Genomic DNA, 18,219 nt, shown 5'->3' with positions numbered 1-18,219 from the left:
TACCAAATAGCCCTTAGACACATTGAAAGAATTTTGCTACTAAATAAAAGAAACGCATAATGCATATAAAGTATATTGTCATCTTTTTCCAATATACATCTATTTACACTGATAAAGTAATTTAACGATCGAGGACCAAGATTGATGATTAAGGCTGGCATTGTTTGGGGTTCACCTTGCAACGTGAATTATAGTTGTTAGCTCTCGTTCAAGAGTCACCTAGGCATAAAAGCCATAAAATCGAGAAATCGTTTAATTAATTAATTTTATTACATTTTTAATGGATTTTTTTTTATATATAGAGAAAATGGTATTTCTTTCCTATATCAATCAAAGCGTACATAGTAGTATAAGAAAAGAGGATCGAAGAAGAATTAGAGAAATTAGGGTTCATCGATGCAAAATTGGGGAAAGAATTTGCAGGATGAGAAGGAACAAAATCAGGTTGTATAGGAGAAGAAGTCGAAGATGCCATGACTGAAGCGCAAAGAACGAAGAAGATTAAGAAGCGGAGGTGGTGGCGGTGGCGGTGGCGGTGGCCGAAAAACTGAGATCGAAGGATCGAGAAGCGGTAAAGCAGAAAGGCGGTGATACCATATAAGAAAAGAGGATCTTTTATTATATCTTTTCTTAATGAGAAAGAAAATACAACTCAGTTTATATACATTTGTCTAATTAGGCTTAGTAACTAATTATAGTTAATTTAATCTCTTAACATAGAGATTAGTTACAAGACTGTAAAACCAAAAAATACAGCTGTAAAATCTATTAACTATATGATATCTCTTTAAGTAGAGCATGTGGCATAAGAAAGGATCTCGGAAAAAAAAATCTTATCTAAGTAAAACTATATGGGAAAAAAGCCTAGAGAAAAGAAAAGAGATCCGCGTACTTTTTAAACAAAAACCATCAATGTCGGAAAGAAGGCAAAACTTAAAGTCAAGAGATAACATTTACAATAACGAGCTCGTCTTGAACACAATTCAATCCATGAGCAACGACATTCATCCATCCAAAATAAGAGCCCCCGATTTCGAAGGCTCTGTTGGGCAATCCTGTGAGCCACTCCATTTGCCCTACATGAAACATGTTGTACATGAAACTAACGTAACCTTAATCAAATAATTAAAATTAAACAAATTGTGTAGTTAAAGATGGCACTATTTAAGTCTCAAGGTCACCAAGAAAAGAAAAATGAGTAAAGTGATACAGGGCAAAAAACAGTTGTGCACTTTGCTACCGAAAAAGTAGATACCGCCGCCCCAAAGTCAAGGAAGGTGGGTCTTTATAAACTTTAGTCGCGGGCAATTGCATGTGATAAGTGGTTAGCTTTTCTGCAGGGATCTTCGACTTTCTTGTCCCAACCAACTAGAAATATGAGCCCCATCGACCCAAAAAAGTAGAGTTGTAATATTCTATTCGATACAAAGGGAAATCAAGGAAAATTTTGTTTCTTGATCTGCTTTTAATTAGCAGTAATGCTAGCGAAACTACATTTCTTTTACCACATTAGTATATCATATGATTTAGCAAATGATGTATAGAATAAACATCCAATAAAATCAACTCGTTAACTGACTTGCTATATCATATAATGAACAATATAGTATATAAATGTGATCTCCCTAATGAAGGCAAATTTTCTGCCCTCCCACTTCTCGTGCCCTCCCGTGCCCTTCTATTTTGTGTGGTCACGGTTAAGCCACGTCAACATTTTATATATTTTTTATTTATTGAGATAATAAGACAAAAAATAATAGTAATATAAAATGTTAACGTGGCTTAACCGTGATTACACAAACAAGAGGGCACGAGAAGTGGGAGGCTGAGAATCTGCCTCCCTCCTTAATACCTTTCTTTAATTAGTCCCATCTCTTATGTATTTTGCTTGTTGGTTTGTAGAGCATCTTACGACAAATATTAAAAAAGGATGCTTCGTTTTTTCAATTTCTTGGTGGAGTGATGCCCCAATTATTAGTTTGTGTTTTTCAAGTGATTCCCATTGGGCCATTGATAGTACTCCCTTTCCATCTATCCTTTACACCAAGAAATACACAAACGAAAATTCAAATTAATTAAGAAAAACACGATATTCCTTGATACGTTGTATCTTTAAGACTTTAAGCCATATATCACAACTTTATTCCTGCAGGCAGCAGCCAGTATGTTTCGCTTGAGGTACAGTAGTCACTAGTTGTTAGTACTTGCCGACTCTCCCAACAGATCGATCACAATTGTTTTGATCCTTATCCAAAACGGGAAAAAACTAAGAACTGAAGCTTAATCATCCTTACAAGTAAGCTAACCCTAGTTTTCCGCAAGTTTACACGATTACATTTCTTAGGATAAAGTTTTGTGCGTATTAGGCATAACACTATAAGGTGTTATCATTTTACTTGTTATAATATGAGTAGACGACAACATTGATATTATTTTATTTCTGGAGTATATTAATTAGGTAAAACTAAATACATGTGTTATAATTTGAGTAGAAGAAATTGCCATGTATCGATATTGTTAGTGTAAAATTGGCAATTCTTACATTTGTATAAATTTTTGGATGCAATTGTTGAGTTTAAGCTTGTATTTTGCGCATTTGATAAAAAAAATGTCACTCACAATTAGGGACCTGCTTAAATAAATTTGTTATGTATATGCACTCATGTCATGTAGTCTAGACTTGCCTGAGAGATAAAACTAATTGAGGAATTACAGTTTGCTCAATTCTAAATTGTATGGTTAAAATAGTTATAAGTTTAATTGTCTGTTGTATTATGAGAATTGTTATTGGCACTCCAAAAATCTCATTTTGCACTCCAAATTTTCTATAATTGGTAAGAAAATTACACTTATGATAAGTGTAGAATGAAATTTTTAGAGTGCTAATAACAACTCCCTTGTTTTATTTGAGTTAAATTAAATAAGCCCAACTATTCTACTTTTACTTGGTCAGCGACTCAGTGACAAATGGCTAGGTGTTTGGACTGGATTTTGGGCCTGATTTATAGGTTATAGTAACTTGGGTGTTTGGGCCTTTGTGTGTTATTTGAGTCTCATTTTGTAAATTTTTAACAAGTCTTCTGAAAGGTTTATTCTTATAATTGAGTAAGAAAACCTACAAATGTTTCTTGGATTGAGAGAAATCCATATTGAATATTGAGGTGGTTTGGGCAATACAAACAATCAAACAAATTAAAACTCTTTCAAATTCTACATGAGCGGATGAAACAAAATGCGTCATGGTCTTAATCTTTTAATGTGTGTGATACCAATTCGTCATAACATCTCGAAATGAGATACCCTTTTTATTTAGTATTTAGTTAGTCTAACTTTTTTTTATCAATATTTTATTTACTCATTAATAAAATAAGAATATCTCTTACTCATTTAAAGAGAATTGCTCATAGCATCTTTAGTGAAGACATACAGATCTGAGTTGTAAAAACCACATTTGCATCTCTAGGAGATGTGAATATGAATTCTACTTCAGATGAAATGTAAATTTGAGATTTCATTTATTTTTTTCCTAATAACTTCATAACATAAATTTACAATCTCATCACTTCAAAATATTTAATCTCATTACTCAAAACTTAAAGTGTCACAACCCGACCCGAGGATTAATTATCGTGGTTGTGAAAAGACAGATTTACCCTTAGGCATTGGATGTGTGTTGGTGTTTTGGATTAAGAAATTGGGTCAATTGGTTCTATCCCTAACCAATTGGACCCAATTAGAATTAAAAGATTAAAGAATTGTGATTGGTGTGCATGTTTGGACCACACACATCCATACCTTTCTCTCTCTCACTCCCCTATGCTCTCTCTCTTCTCTCTCTCTCAGTTTCACTCTCTTTCTCTCTCTCGGCATTGTGTACGGACAACACCAAAACCTTTGCAAACGCTACGGATCGAAGTGGAAAATGGCACCATTGTGTTCGTGAAGCTCAGACGAACACATCCATACCATTTTCAAGTAAGGATAGCTTTGTTTTAGCGTGAAAACCCTAACCCCGAATGAGGTATTGTTCATGCAAAAACTTATGGCTTGTTTTTATGGAATTTGAAGCTTATAGGAAGCTTTGTAAAGTCCCTAGGAGGCTAGGGATAGTTCGTTTGAGGATTTTGGGCGTCGGAAAGTGGAGATTGACACGTTTTAAATTTTGGCCGGAAAGTCGAGGTAATTTCCGACGTGTTCTCGTGAATTTCAAGGACCCAAATTGTTATATCGTGTTTCTACTTGTCCTTAGCTTCATTTTGGTTTAAATTTCATAAGTTTTGGTGAAGAAATGAGTGAGAACAAGGGTTTTAAAGTTTTACCCAGTTTTTCGACGACCGGCGACTCGCCGAAGAAGATGACGGCATATTCCGTCAATTTGGACGAAATATGCTGACGCCGTCAGTCAATTCTAACGGAATCTGTTAGGTTTAACGGAATATTCCCTAACGGTGGTTAGAGAATCCGTCAGGTTTGGCCGCGCGTGGGGATGCGTTTTGTCGTGCCTTTGCTGGCGCGTGGCGGCGCGTGGGAGGTCTAAAAATAATTCTAAAAATATGGGGATGATCTTGAGGTTGTGTAGATCACTGTGGTATATTCATATACCCAGTTTGAGCAATGTATGAGAAGTTATTAGCTAGTTTTGTCTATGTGCTTTAAAATAACGTTTTTATAGTTAATTCGCATATAGGTGAGAATTATCCCGAGGACGAGCGTATCCACGAGCGACTCGGGGGCTACGACCCTTCGACATACCAGTGAGTGAGCTTTTGTTTTCAGTATATATTTATATACTTGATATATTTACCAGAAATGCATTTTAAAGAAAGTATGCTTTGAAATAATATGCCAATTGCTTTTATATTCTGAATATGCATTTCATGGTTGCATATATATATAAATGTGGTGCTGTGGAGGCACATGTAAGTGTACGTAAGTTATGTTTGGTTATGTGAGTCATCGATGATGTGATATGTGATTGATTGATGTTGAGCTCATAAAACTGCATCTAGGGTGATTGTGATTTAGCCAAAGATATGAAATATATGCCTGTTTATTTACGTCACCTCCCGCACTATATGCTCATATTGGATCCAACTTAAGTGGGCAGTCTTGTCGTACAGACCTTATTTATGGTTTTGACTTGTAGGTGACTAGCGATTTATCGTCCGGCTATTATGAGAGAAAAGTATAGAGCATAATTATATTAGACCCATTCTTGTCGTACAGACCCTTTCTAGGGGTTTTGACTTATGTGCAGTATATTGCCGTATAGGTCATAGTAGTGACTCCGGCTAGATTGAGTTTGAGCTATGAATTCAGCCGTACAGACTACCACAGAAGTTTCAGCTAACATATCATATTTCTATGAAATTATTCTTACCTGGATTGCTTACTTTGTTATATTTTGGCATGGCATGCATATGAATATGATTATGTGAAGCATGAATTGAATTGATATGATTTCAGATATATATATATATATATATGTATATGCTTATATCTTGATTCTGGAAAAATTATACATGTTTTACAGCGAGGGGTTAGATATGTTGATAAAGAAAATGATTTTGTAAAACATTTGTTTTTGCCCACTCACGTTTTCTGTTTTGCGCCCCTCCAGGTTTTAAGTAAGTTTGCTATTGGTGGCTTGAGGACGTCGGCAGTTCTAACTTATCCAAATAATAGTAGGACATTCCTGGTACTGTATAACTAGTACTTGTTCTACTGGACTGCACCTAGACTTTATGCTCTGATTAGGAGTGTTCACTGTTGTAACTAACTCTTATCACTTTCTGTTTAGTAGTGCACTCTAGTAATTTGATTTTTAATTATTCGTATATTTCTTATCTTTATTGCTTCCGCACTGTGCACATGGCTACGTCACTCTCACGTGACGGTCATCATGCCTTGATCTCGGTCGGGGTGTGTCATAAAGTACCATCAAAAGGGCAATAAAAAAATTAGCATAATTTAAAAAAAAAAATATCTGATTGTGTATTTCAAACATTCTGTAATTAGAAGAATATATACTCTTATGAGGAGTGCAAACTTAGACATTTGAAATGTCAATAATAATTTTTTTATATATAAGGGGTTGATCTGGTTAATTCACTGTTGAAAAATCAAAATTGACCAACTCTTCCAATTTGGATTGGTTTGATAAATCGAATGGACATAACAAAATCAAACCAAATAAAACCATTTATTTTGTTGGTTTTTAGTTTGTTTGGCTAGCCCTCTTAAGCTAGAAGAGTTAGCCCAACTAAATTGAATGGAATTTTTCTGTGTCTCAATTATGTATGAAGTATAGATAAGGTTTGCAAAGAAAGATTAATGGTCGTGTATCACAATCACAAATCGAAATCATGTCCCTAGATGCTTACTGGAGCCACGAGTATTGGCGGTTACCCCATTACTCTTCTTTTCTATGACTTTGGCTCGCAGCCGTTCATTTCTGTATATATACAAGACAAAGATAGAATCATTCATAATTCTAAACACTCTTTATAATTAGACCCCCTACAATAAAATCATTTTATTTAAAGAAAAATTGAAATTGAAAGTGGCCATTTACCACAGTAGTGAAGATAAGCGTCGTCCTTATATTATGGCATGGATTTAAACTCCGTCGACTTCTGAATTTAATATCTAATTTAACAAATATTTCGTCTGACAAAAATAACAAAAAACAAAAAACAAAAAAAACAACACTACTTACTGGCAGTTTATTTCTCTATTTCTTTAATTGTTTACATGAAAATATTTAAACAATATTTTGAACAAAAAATAAGAAAAAATGTAGAAAAGCAAATTACAAGTAAAATAAATAACATGTAAAATCGTAAATTGTAGATGCTTTAAAGTAAAATAAAAGAAGGAAAGAGAATCTTAAATTTTGTAGTCTAGGATAGGTTCATGTTTTGGAGAATTGTTTCAGTGTGCTGTGAATGTGATTTAATATTTTAAGTGTTATAGGATTATGAAAAGATGGATTTTCTCAAATTTCATTTCATTTAAGGGAACTTTAACGAAAAGCTACCGGTACTGTTTATTTTAATAAAAAACTACATTTTTATACTAAAAAATCAATTATGATACTATTCACTTTACTCTTTATTTTATCTTTATCATTAAAACTCAAAATTTTCAAACCGATTAGTCATTTAAAGGATGACACATAATATACTAAATTGTGTCCAAAATTCTACTTACTTTGACTACCCCACAGAAGAAAGTTTGGAGTTGGGACCGGGTCAGATACACACTATAAGCCGAACGTCATGCAGTTGTTGCGTGGCGGCGTTGAAATCAAACATCAGTAAGTTAAAGAGGGCCCACTTTTACCAGTAAATCGAACGGTTAATGCACAAACAGATGGAGTGATCGGACGGGTAGTAAAAGAGGAATATGTGAACACGTTTTCGTTTCCTCTGTCCAGCTCCTCCTCTTTTTCAATTTTAACTTTCCTTATTATTTTTTTATTTTTTGAAATAAATTAATTAATTTATAAAAGCAGGATTTTGAGAGACCGCCTTATTAATTTGATAGCAATTAGAATAAGTGAAATGCTAGAGAAACTATCTCAGAACGAGACTTGACATAATTAAATATCTTAACTTTAATAATATATATGAAAGACGGTAAACAGCAATAGTATTTAAAATTTTATAATATTAACAAAAAAAATTAATATTAAAAATCTAAAAATCTCCTTAACATTTCCCATTGTCCGGTGATTTCTATTTTTAACATATAACTATATGTAGATATATAGATACAGATAGATATATATATATATATATATATATATCTATATATATATATATATATATATATATATATGTATCGTCTTGGCGTACTTGTGTAAGAGCGGTCACCTCGTTTCTTAGCCAAGAAGAAGTACCAGTCCCGGAAGACTTGCAGTACTAGTCCTCCTTTGTTCAAGCTCTCTCTACCCACTACCAATTTCAGAACGCCTGCCTACCTGCCTTCAAGTTCTAAGGTCTCATTTCTCTATCGTAATCTTTTCTCTGCATATTCTATGTTAATTGTGTTCTTTTTTCAGAGCTTTTTGTTTCTGGGCGGTTAATGTGTATTTAATTCAATTTAATTTGTTTGTTTTGTTTGGTTTTTCTTTTCTTAATTTGTGTTTTTCAGAAGGATTCAATCTTAATCTAAGCGTTTCAGATTCAGAGTGCCTATCGACAATCAGCAAGAGAAAGAAGAAGAAGATAAGAGAGCAAAAACACAAGAGAAGAGAGACATGGTACTAATTCAATATCTGAACTTATCATTTATTTGATTAATTACAATTACACCGCATTGCTCAATTTGCTTAGTAGTTTCAGTTAATCAAGTCCTAATTGGGTCGTTGGTTCATATGAATCAGGTGAGTTCAATTGTACCGATAGGGCGAATTGGGAGGGACGAAGATGATTCGATTTGTCCGGCGTGGTTAAAACCAATGCTGAGAGCACACTACTTCGTCCATTGTGAGATTCACGGCGATTCCAACAAGAGTGAATGCAACATGTTCTGCTTGGATTGCATGGGAGATGCTATCTGCCCTTACTGTTTGATCCATCACAAAGATCATCGCGTTGTCCAGGTTCCTTCCTTCGTTGCCTTAATTTCTTGTTAATTTCCCCGTTTTCGTTGTTGTTGATTACCGTAGAGTGTTAAGAGTTGATTGTAGATTGTGATTTCATGTGTGGCGTGGGTGGTTTTTGTTTTGGTTCATGTCTGTAGATAAGACGGTCGTCCTACCATGATGTGGTGAGAGTGAATGAGATTCAGAAGTACATAGACATATCGTGCGTGCAGACGTACATCATCAACAGCGCAAAGATTGTGTTTTTGAATGAGAGGCCGCAGCCAAGGCCCGGAAAGGGAGTCACCAACACTTGTGAGATTTGCTGCAGAAGCCTCCTCGACTCCTTTAGGTTCTGCTCTTTGGGTTGCAAGGTATCCTTTTTTCTTTTCGTCATCAATGCGGCATCTCTTTGTTAAATTTAATATCTTTTCATTTGCATGATTGCAGTGTTCAACTTTCACGTTCTTCATTTGCTTGTTGAATGGTTAATTACCTTGGAATCACATTGGATCGAGAACTAGTTTGAACCCCCTGCTTTCTTCCCCTGTTATCATTTCTCTACAGTGTATAGATACTTGACCGGCTTAGTGCTATGCATTGGGGTTGAACAATTTCTGTGATTTTTATTTGAGTTAAATCGCAATTAATTTTCGTTTGGTATTTGTAGCTTGGAGGAATAATGCGGGGTGACCGAGAGCTCACATTTGCAGTGATGAGGACAAAGCACGGCAGGGATGGTTTCTATGGCGGGTCAGAATCAGATGAAGCAACAACTCCAAAGAAGATAACGAAGACAATGCATATGTTCAACCGTCTCATGAATGGCAATGCACTTAATTACGAGCGTGGGACTCGTGGGGGGGAGAGGACTACCTCAAGTTCGGGTGATGAGGAGGGCACTGCCAATCTTTCTCCATCCACTCCTCCCCTTTACAACCACCACAATGCCAGAAGACGTAAGGGTATACCTCATCGCGCACCCTTTTGATCGGATTCCCAATCCCACTACTTAGTTAAAGTACATAAATCTGTGAATGTTTATATAGTGAATCATCGTCATCAACATACAGATAGTTTTAGTATGAAAGTGAGATCAAATAGAGGGAACACATCAAAATCAAGTATAGAAATAGTAGGTGATGGAGAAGTAGCATGGCTTTTTAATTATTAGCTCCGGTGGAAGGAACGAACAGGTCGATGGTCCCGGAATCCATCAATCTCTGTCCGGGATTCTAGTTTGTAAATGGATCAGAAGAAACCGTAGGATACATACAACAGCTGTTAGCTACAACCCTCTTTGGCCTGTACAGAATATTGTGGGTTCCTTCCTGGTTGGAAAAACAAAATCATGGTCGAGTTCGAGTGGCATTATATGTTTGTGTGCGTTTATGTTTGTAGGTATGTATGACATGTACAGTAACAGAACATATTTTGTGCATATAGGTGGTGTTTTTATGTTAAACCAGTATGTCATGCCATTTTTTGTTTATTCTCCTAGTAAGAAATTAGAGAAAAAAATATATATCATGGCACCATGACAGATGGTTGAGATATTTATTTCATTTCATGGTGGATTAATGGTGAATATGGAATATGACGGCAAGTGCGAATGTGCCAAAAAGTATGGCACCTGACATTTATATTCTGGTTATAAAATTGACTACTCTTATTTTGGAAAAAATAAAAACTATTGTCTAGGGTTACAATTCGATATTCCCTGGAAAATAGTCACGTTTTAGCCAAACGAATTTGTCTTGCCTTTGGTCTCTATATTAAGACTAGTATTTTGTAGACTCGAGATTCTAGGTTTGATTTTATCTTCACCTATTTAACAAACGCATAAATGCATAGGGGGATTTTTTTATTTTTTATTTTAATGCCAAACGAAAGGGTGATTAGATGATGAGTGATGACATTTTGCGTCTACAAGTACTTAAAATTAACGTTGTGTTACTTGATTAAGATGCTCCTTCTGAATTGCCCACATAAATCTTTTTAAAAATTGAAATTAAAGATGTTTAACTCAATTAATTATCAAGTAAGAATCTTGACGGATGACGAAAATAAGAGATCATGCATAGTAGGATTTGCGGACGAAGTATTGTTTGATGATTTGATGCTGGATGGAGATGAACTTGCGTGCAAATATAACGGATCATCAATGTCTTTTTTTTCGTGCGTCTTATATCACGTCTGATTTAATAAGTTGTTATTTAAAAAATGAGATATGATAATAAAGATAAAATGTAATTATATTTATACTGGATGCAGCTCATTCATCAATCTAAAATGGTAATTAGGTCTGATAGATTGTTTAAGTGGAAATGAATAGTTAATTGGGAAGACAATGATGGAGTTTTGGACATTGGGAAGATGAGATGAGGGAAGTTGCTATTGCTAATTTGCTATCATGGAAAACAAAAGAAAGGGAAAAGCTTGGTGGACACGTAAACCCCACGCCACTATCCATAAGGACAAGGACAAGGACAAGGAAGAGGATTGCTAATTTGCTACACACAAGTACTCTCTCTCGCTCTCTCTCTCTCTCTCTCTCTCTCTCTCTCTCTCTCTCTCTCTCTCTCTCTCTCTCTCTCTCTCTCTCTCTCTCTCTCTGCGTTTGAGAAATTTTTCATTGTAATTATAATACGGATGATACATCACGTGTTTTTATAAATAGTGGGAAATTTTATTTTTTAAATTATTAACTTTTTAACATACATATCCCATAATTGCATAATGACATGTGGTGTATCATTCCGTATTCCGGTCACGTTGAAAACTCTCTTCTCGCGCATTCATTGATTGAATAATTAATAATTGAATAATATGGGGCAATGAATAGGAATCTGAATAATTAAAAAATAATAATAATGTAGAAACAAGTGGATTAGTGATTGCCGTGAAGAATCTGACCTCTCATCCACTCGTTTCTTGGGCCTTCCATTCCATCCATGTCCTCCCCTTTTTATCTCTTATCAATATATTCCACAAATTCTTAATTTATTTATTTCAGAAAGTAGAAAATACCAAGAAAGAAGGAAAGAAAGAAAGAAAATATATGAGGAAGCTAAAGACAAAAACATCTGTGGAATGGTGGCAACTCAGGAGAAGAGATTGAGATGAAACGCTGCTGCTGCTCTGTCGGTTTGTTAAATTTTAGAATTGAATACTCAATAGGAGGCGTTTGGAGTGAGTCAGCGGTCATGGTGATAAAGGACGGCCACGTTTGATTCATCACGGCTGCCGAGTGGACGCGTAGCATCGCATCCATAATTTTGGAGTTGTGTGGGCCCATTTCTATCCTCTTGTTGTACACTACTCTCTCACACCCTTGGGACAAATTCAACCGCGTGTTTTGTTATTTCTATTATTATTTTATTCCAATAATAATATGGTTTTCTTACGAGGGAGAGAACCCCTATTTATTTTCCGATTGAGTATATCAGAATTTTTTACCTTCTCTATCATCGTCTAAACATTATATTTTTAAAAGATTATTTGACTTGGAGATGGCACCAAAGTAGCATTCTAGTATAGCGTATCCTCAAGTCTGTAAAACGGGGGAGATAGACCCAATGAGGGTGTGTGTGTTAGATAGTACAGTGGAGTGGAGTTTATGCGAGTGCGTCTAACTGTGGATAATGGGGGTGGGGGGGGGGGGGGGAGGGTCATTTTTTTCTTTTCTTTACTTTACTTGTTTCTTTACATTTTAATATTCAAAGCCTCTTTGCCTTGCCCTTTTGCTTCCAAAGTTTTCTTCAATTATCCAAAAACAAAATATTAAATTGTTTTTAATAATGCTCTAAAAACTCTATTTCGTCTCAATTTATTTGTCCTCCGAAATTAAATTTGTGTAGCCTCATGTTCTGAAACTCCATTTTTGTCTTAGTTCAACAAATCTCTTCAGTCGTGTTATCGTATGTAGGGGGAAGCATAAGCATCGATAAACAGGACGAACCCAATTAAAAAAGAAATCTGATAAATATTCCAAAACCTGGATCGAATGCAAAACCTTGAACTTAGAAAATTGATCCATACCAGTCTTGTTTGTTATTACAACTGCCCAATTCCATAGGCCCATTTATTATGATTCAAAAGGCCCAACTTTACCTTTTTCCTTACATTATTTATTTATTTTTAAATACAAATTCTTCTTCGGCGACCCTAAAGTAAAGTTATGCTTGGCTAGAGATTTTCAGGTCTCAATAAAACTGATCAATAAATCTTAGAAAGGAGGGACTAGAAATTTCTCATGAGTTATAAAAGTTTGAAGAAGAGATTTGTAAATGACTCTTAAATAAAAACTTGCAAATTTGCCTTACATATCTTTGCTATGTTTATATTGTGCATTTTAATGTCCTTATTTAACCTTTCGTAATCCATTTTATATTAACCTGACCTCAATCCCCAAAACATAGCCTAAAACTCACACACAATTGCAATTTTTTCAAATTCTTCTCTCTTCCGTCCTCCTCACCTCCTCTCTAATCTTACTCTCTTCCCCCCCAACTCTCTCTCAGCCGTCTTCAAAACACATCGAGACAAAACCACAATCTCTCAGGCATCTTTTGGACTTTATGACTTCAGTTTTACGACACCGAAGACCGTTTTATAGCCATGCTTGTGGATGTAGATAGTTGGAGCAATAATAGAAAATGTGAAAATAGTGAAATGATAATAATCATAAAGACAATCACAATATCAATTGTGTATAAGATTAAAATAAACAATTAGAGAGAAAGTAAAAAATGACAAACTTGAAGATTGAGTCTTGCATAAATACAGTCTTAAAGATAGATTTTCGCCCCTGTCCCTGGTGCTTGTAGTTCAATAAGCATCTATCTCCTAAAATTCCTATAATTTAAAGTCGAAACACTGCAATTTTCGAACTCTAACAAACCTTATATATTTTATACCCTTATGACACAATTCGGAAGATATTTAATAATGAGAAAAACAATAAAGTCTCGGAATAAACTCTTTTACCAACAAGCAATGACTATGAATTTATATAGAAGTCAACAACTTGTTTTATGAACAGATGTAACTTTGTATCTCAACAACAAAAATATATTGAACCTTTGCAAAAGGCACGGCAACACCTAATGAAAATATGTATCATCTGAATGAATCCTTTGACTCAAATTTCAAAAATAACTACCTATTAGCAGTTCAAATGCACAAACACATGACCCTCTTTAGACAAGTGAGATTTTATTTTTCATTCAATTATTGAAATTTTTATAATAAATAAATACACACACACCCTAGTGAATACTTACTAGATTTATTGGTGAAGCAGTGTGAATACTTATCAAAGGGTGACGCAAAGGGAGGCATCCCCTTTAGTGGTGTGTCTGTTAAATGGTATTACTGTTACTTAAAGCGCAAATTTTTGAAATGTTATATGAACTTGTACATCATTTTTTAATTTGTCATATAAACTAAAATTTTAAGCAATTTGTCTTACCAACTTTCCGAAATCATCAATTTGTCATCTCATCCTAACTTAATTAAGTTTTCTATCCAAAATAAGTCATGTGCGAGGCACATGACTTGTGTTCAAGGTTATTTATGTCATTTAAGATCCTGTTACAAGTTCTTTACTTTTCTTTAGTAAAACCCTTAAATTTTGTATTCGAGGGTATTAATGCAGATCGATGTGTTCAAGCAGCGTATATGCATCTACAACTCCATTTTTGGCACCAAACCTCAACTCATTTCTCATATTACAAGGCTCATATAAAATTTTATTTCATGACATGCTAAACTGAACATACTAGAATTATTTTGATCGAATGCAACTTGATAGAAGGAAGTGGGGTGTTAAAATGATAGAAATAATATTGAATACAAGTCATGTGCCTCACACATGGCTTATTTTGGATGGAAAACTCAACGGAGTTAAGGTGAGATGACAAATGGATGATTTCAGAAGGTTGGTATAACAAATTGCTTAAAATTTTAATTTATATGACAAATTGAAAAATGAGTACAAGTATGACATTTCAAAAATTCCTATTGCGTACACTTTCTGTTATTGCTCCAACTATAGGAACAATGTTAAGTTTTGCTAAAATTGTTGCAGGTTGTGACAAGTAAAGATGAATATGGGCATTCCGCATTCACACGCTATGAGAGACTTTCTCTCTGCTCGGGAGATATTCTCATTGACTGTGTGAGTAGTTTTCTTTTTCATCCATTTTCGGAGTCGCTGACCCTAGCCATGGCTGGGGTCGGTGGCAGTTTCTTTCTTTTTTCTGGCTGCTTTCTCATTTCTGTCTCTTTGCTGTTTTTTCCCCTTCCTTTCAATCCCGATCTTGTTTGTTCTTCACGATCCATCGGTGTCCCTCTCCTTACCATCTTCACTTCGATTCGTAGCCATTGCTAATTGCGATTCTTTGAGTTGGTGTCTAGAGTTCCAATGTTCTCACCGGCTCAAGTGTTCACAACACCACCATCTTCTCTCTATTTGCTCTTGTTGGCAACTGTTAGAGATTTCAATAATAATAATAATTATTATTATTAATATATATATATATTAATATATAATATTTATGAATATATAAATATATAAATATATATGACCTAGTGCTGCTGCCATCCGCAGCATGCATGCAGCAACATGTATTGAAAGGTTGGATTTAATTCAACCTTGTACCTTTTGGTTGAATTACAACTTTTGGTTAAAAGATATGATGTTTACTCAAATTGTATGAGTAGAATTAAAGGATATAATTAGTCAATATTTATTTTCTGAAAATTCTAAATAGAACACATGTCTTTTGGGTCAACACTATTAAGAAGAGTTGTGTGTCTTCAACTAAAATGAAATGGCTCGATGAACGGGTACTTTGATGTCTATAAATACATGTTGTGGTATAATGTTTCATACACAATTCATTCAGAAATTTGTTGTCTACATAATTTCTTTGCTCTCTTTTCTCTCTTCATCACATTCATACAATTTCTTTCTAGTTATTTCTAAGAGAATATAATTTGATTTTGCTAATCGAATATTCCATACTTTGTTGTATCCTGGAAGTGATTTGCCAAGAACCCTTTAGCAAACTCATTCGAGTGGGGGCAAATAACACTTTAAGGAAACGATTCAAGTCGTACCTCAAAGTCATTATTCGGATTATTCTCCATAATTCTATATTTAAATCTAACAATCTTAAAGTGTTATTTTCGTCATGGATAACAAATCTGATAACATGGCTTTGAAGATTATCAATCAAGATGTCTACAAGTTAGACAAATTTGATGGATCAAATTTCACCCGATGGAAGGACAAGATGCGTTTCATGCTTACTGTTCTAAATGTCATATATGTGTTGGACCCGAAATTGGAGCCTATTCGTGAACCAAGTGACAAAGACTCGGACAATATAGTTGCCGATCGAAAGAAGCGTGAAGAAGATGAATTGGTATGTCGAGGACACATCTTGGGCACATTATCTGATCGTTTATATGACCTGTATGCACACATTCAATCTCCAAAGGAAATTTGGGAAGCACTTGAACACAAGTACACAACTGAAAAAAGAGGTACCGATAAATTTTTAATGTTCAAATATTATGAATTCACTATGTTTGATAACAAACCCATCCTAGACCAAGTTCATGAATGATTAGTCTTGGTCTCAAAGCTTTGTGAACTTAAAATAGTTATTCCAGATCCTATGATAGTTGGGGCTATTATGGCAAAATTACCCCAAACATGGAATAACTATAGAAAGAAACTTCTACACATGGTGGAAGATATTAGTTTGGAGAATTTGCAAAAGGGTATTCAAATTGAAGAGGAAACTCGAAATCGTGATAAGAATTTTGCAAATCAAGATTTCTCTAAAGTTCACATTGTCGAAGGAAACAAATATAAAAAGAACTTCAAAGTCAAAATTGACAAAGGGAAGTTTAAGAAGACCAATTCCAACAACAATCAAAAGAATGCAAATGGTGTATGTTACCATTGTGGAAAGAAAGGCCATTACATTCGTGATTGTAGACACAGAAAAGCAAGTGAGGAATATGTCAATAAGACCAATAGCGCAAATATGGTGGAAAACTCTGGAATTGATAACATTGTTGCAATGGTATCAATGATGCATATTGACATGATTACCGAACTGAATATGGCAGCGGTAATAAAATCCTCCGATTGGTGGCTCGACTCAGGTGCTACTATACATGTGTGCAATGACAAGGCACAATTCAAGACATATGAAGCATCAACGGACAATCAAGAAGTTTTAATGGGAAATCATAATTCCGCCAAAGTTTTAGGAAAAGGAACCGTTGAACTTCAATTTACTTCTGGGAAGAAATTGACGTTGCTTAATGTACTGCATGTTCCAGAAATTAGAAAGAATCTTGTGTCTGCAAATTTATTATGTAAGAACGGTATAAAGACTGTTCTAGAGTCCGACAAGTTAATAATGTCGAAAAATGAGATGTTTGTTGGGAAGGGATATTCTTGTGATGAGATGTTCAAACTAAGTATCAATAATAAAGTGAATTCTTCTGTTTATATTGTTGAATCTTCCTCTTATTTATGGCATTTACGTTTAGCACATATAAATTTTAGATCTTTAAAATACATGCGCACACTTGGTTTTATTACTTGCAATGATGATTATAATGATAAATGTGAAACATGTATTCAAGCGAAAATGACTAAGAAACCTTTTCCAACTACTGAAAGAAATACAAATTTATTAGACTTAATACATTCTGACATATGTGAATTTAATGGTGTTTTAACAAGAGGAGGAAAAAGATATTTTATCACATTTATAGATGATTGTTCTAAATTTACTTATGTTTATTTATTGTCTAATAAAGATGAAGCTTTTGAGTGTTTTAAGCGCTATAAGGCTGAAGTTGAAAACCAAAAGGGAAGGAAAATTAAATGTCTTCGTAGTGATAGAGGTGGTGAATATTTTTCACATGAATTTGATATTTTTTGTGAAGAGCATGGTGTTGTACATCAAAGAACTGCACCCTATACACCACAACAAAATGGTTTGGCAGAAAGAAAAAATAGAACACTCACTGAAATGATTAATTCTATGATGATTAATGCTAATACTCCAAAATATTTATGGGGTGAAACATTGTTTACTGCATGCTATATACACAATAGAATTACATCTATGAAAACACATGTGTCACCATATGAAATTTGGAAAGGAAGAAAACCAAATTTGTCATATTTGAGAGTATGGGGTTGTGTAGCTTTTCATAAGGCACTCGATCCTAAGAGATCCAAGTTGGGTCCAAGAGGAATTAAAAGCATATTTGTAGGTTATGCAGAAAATTCAAAGGCATATAGGTTGCTTAATTTAGACTCAAACACAATAGTTGAGTCTAGAGATGTCGAATTTATAGAAAATAAATTTTATAATGACTACTCAGTGTCTGGGAAAGAGAATGATCAAACACATTTATCTAATCCGTCTACTAGTCAATCTCAAGGTGAGAAAAGAAAACAGTCTGAAACTGTTAATGAACCAAGGAAAAGCCAAAGGGTAAGAAAAGAAAAGACTCTATGCTCTGATTTTATTTCATCACAATCTATTGTATTTTTAGTCGAAGGAAATAGAACAAAGGTTCTTAAGAAA

The 18,219-nt window shown here is 34.5% G+C and overlaps 1 protein-coding gene and 1 long non-coding RNA gene across 3 annotated transcripts; both read left to right on the top strand.

Moving 5' to 3' along the window:
- The first annotated feature begins 7,594 nt into the window (after positions 1 to 7,594).
- Positions 7,595 to 10,055, top strand: LOC103420123 (protein RGF1 INDUCIBLE TRANSCRIPTION FACTOR 1-like). Of its 2 annotated transcripts, none has more exons than XM_008358187.4 (5): positions 7,595 to 8,002; positions 8,158 to 8,266; positions 8,390 to 8,608; positions 8,749 to 8,964; positions 9,261 to 10,055. In XM_008358187.4, exons 2-5 carry the CDS (start codon positions 8,264 to 8,266, stop codon positions 9,579 to 9,581), a joined length of 759 nt encoding a protein of 252 aa, XP_008356409.2. In that variant the 5' UTR covers positions 7,595 to 8,002; positions 8,158 to 8,263; the 3' UTR covers positions 9,582 to 10,055. The 2 variants fall into 2 exon arrangements, with proteins under 2 accessions (XP_008356409.2, XP_017183524.2); XM_017328035.3 differs by having other exon boundaries at positions 7,865 to 8,002; positions 8,188 to 8,266.
- A 364-nt stretch (positions 10,056 to 10,419) lies between these two features.
- LOC139196966 (uncharacterized) lies at positions 10,420 to 12,023 on the top strand. Its single transcript, XR_011581884.1, has 2 exons — positions 10,420 to 11,113; positions 11,607 to 12,023. It is a non-coding gene; the product is annotated as an uncharacterized lncRNA (long non-coding RNA).
- Positions 12,024 to 18,219: the final 6,196 nt, after the last annotated feature.

Source organism: Malus domestica, chromosome 06 (assembly GCF_042453785.1).
Source record: "Malus domestica chromosome 06, GDT2T_hap1".
Lineage (NCBI taxonomy): Eukaryota > Viridiplantae > Streptophyta > Magnoliopsida > Rosales > Rosaceae > Malus > Malus domestica.
The sequence above is the reverse complement of the archived record's forward strand: the minus strand, read 5'-3'. Positions and strand labels throughout refer to the sequence as shown.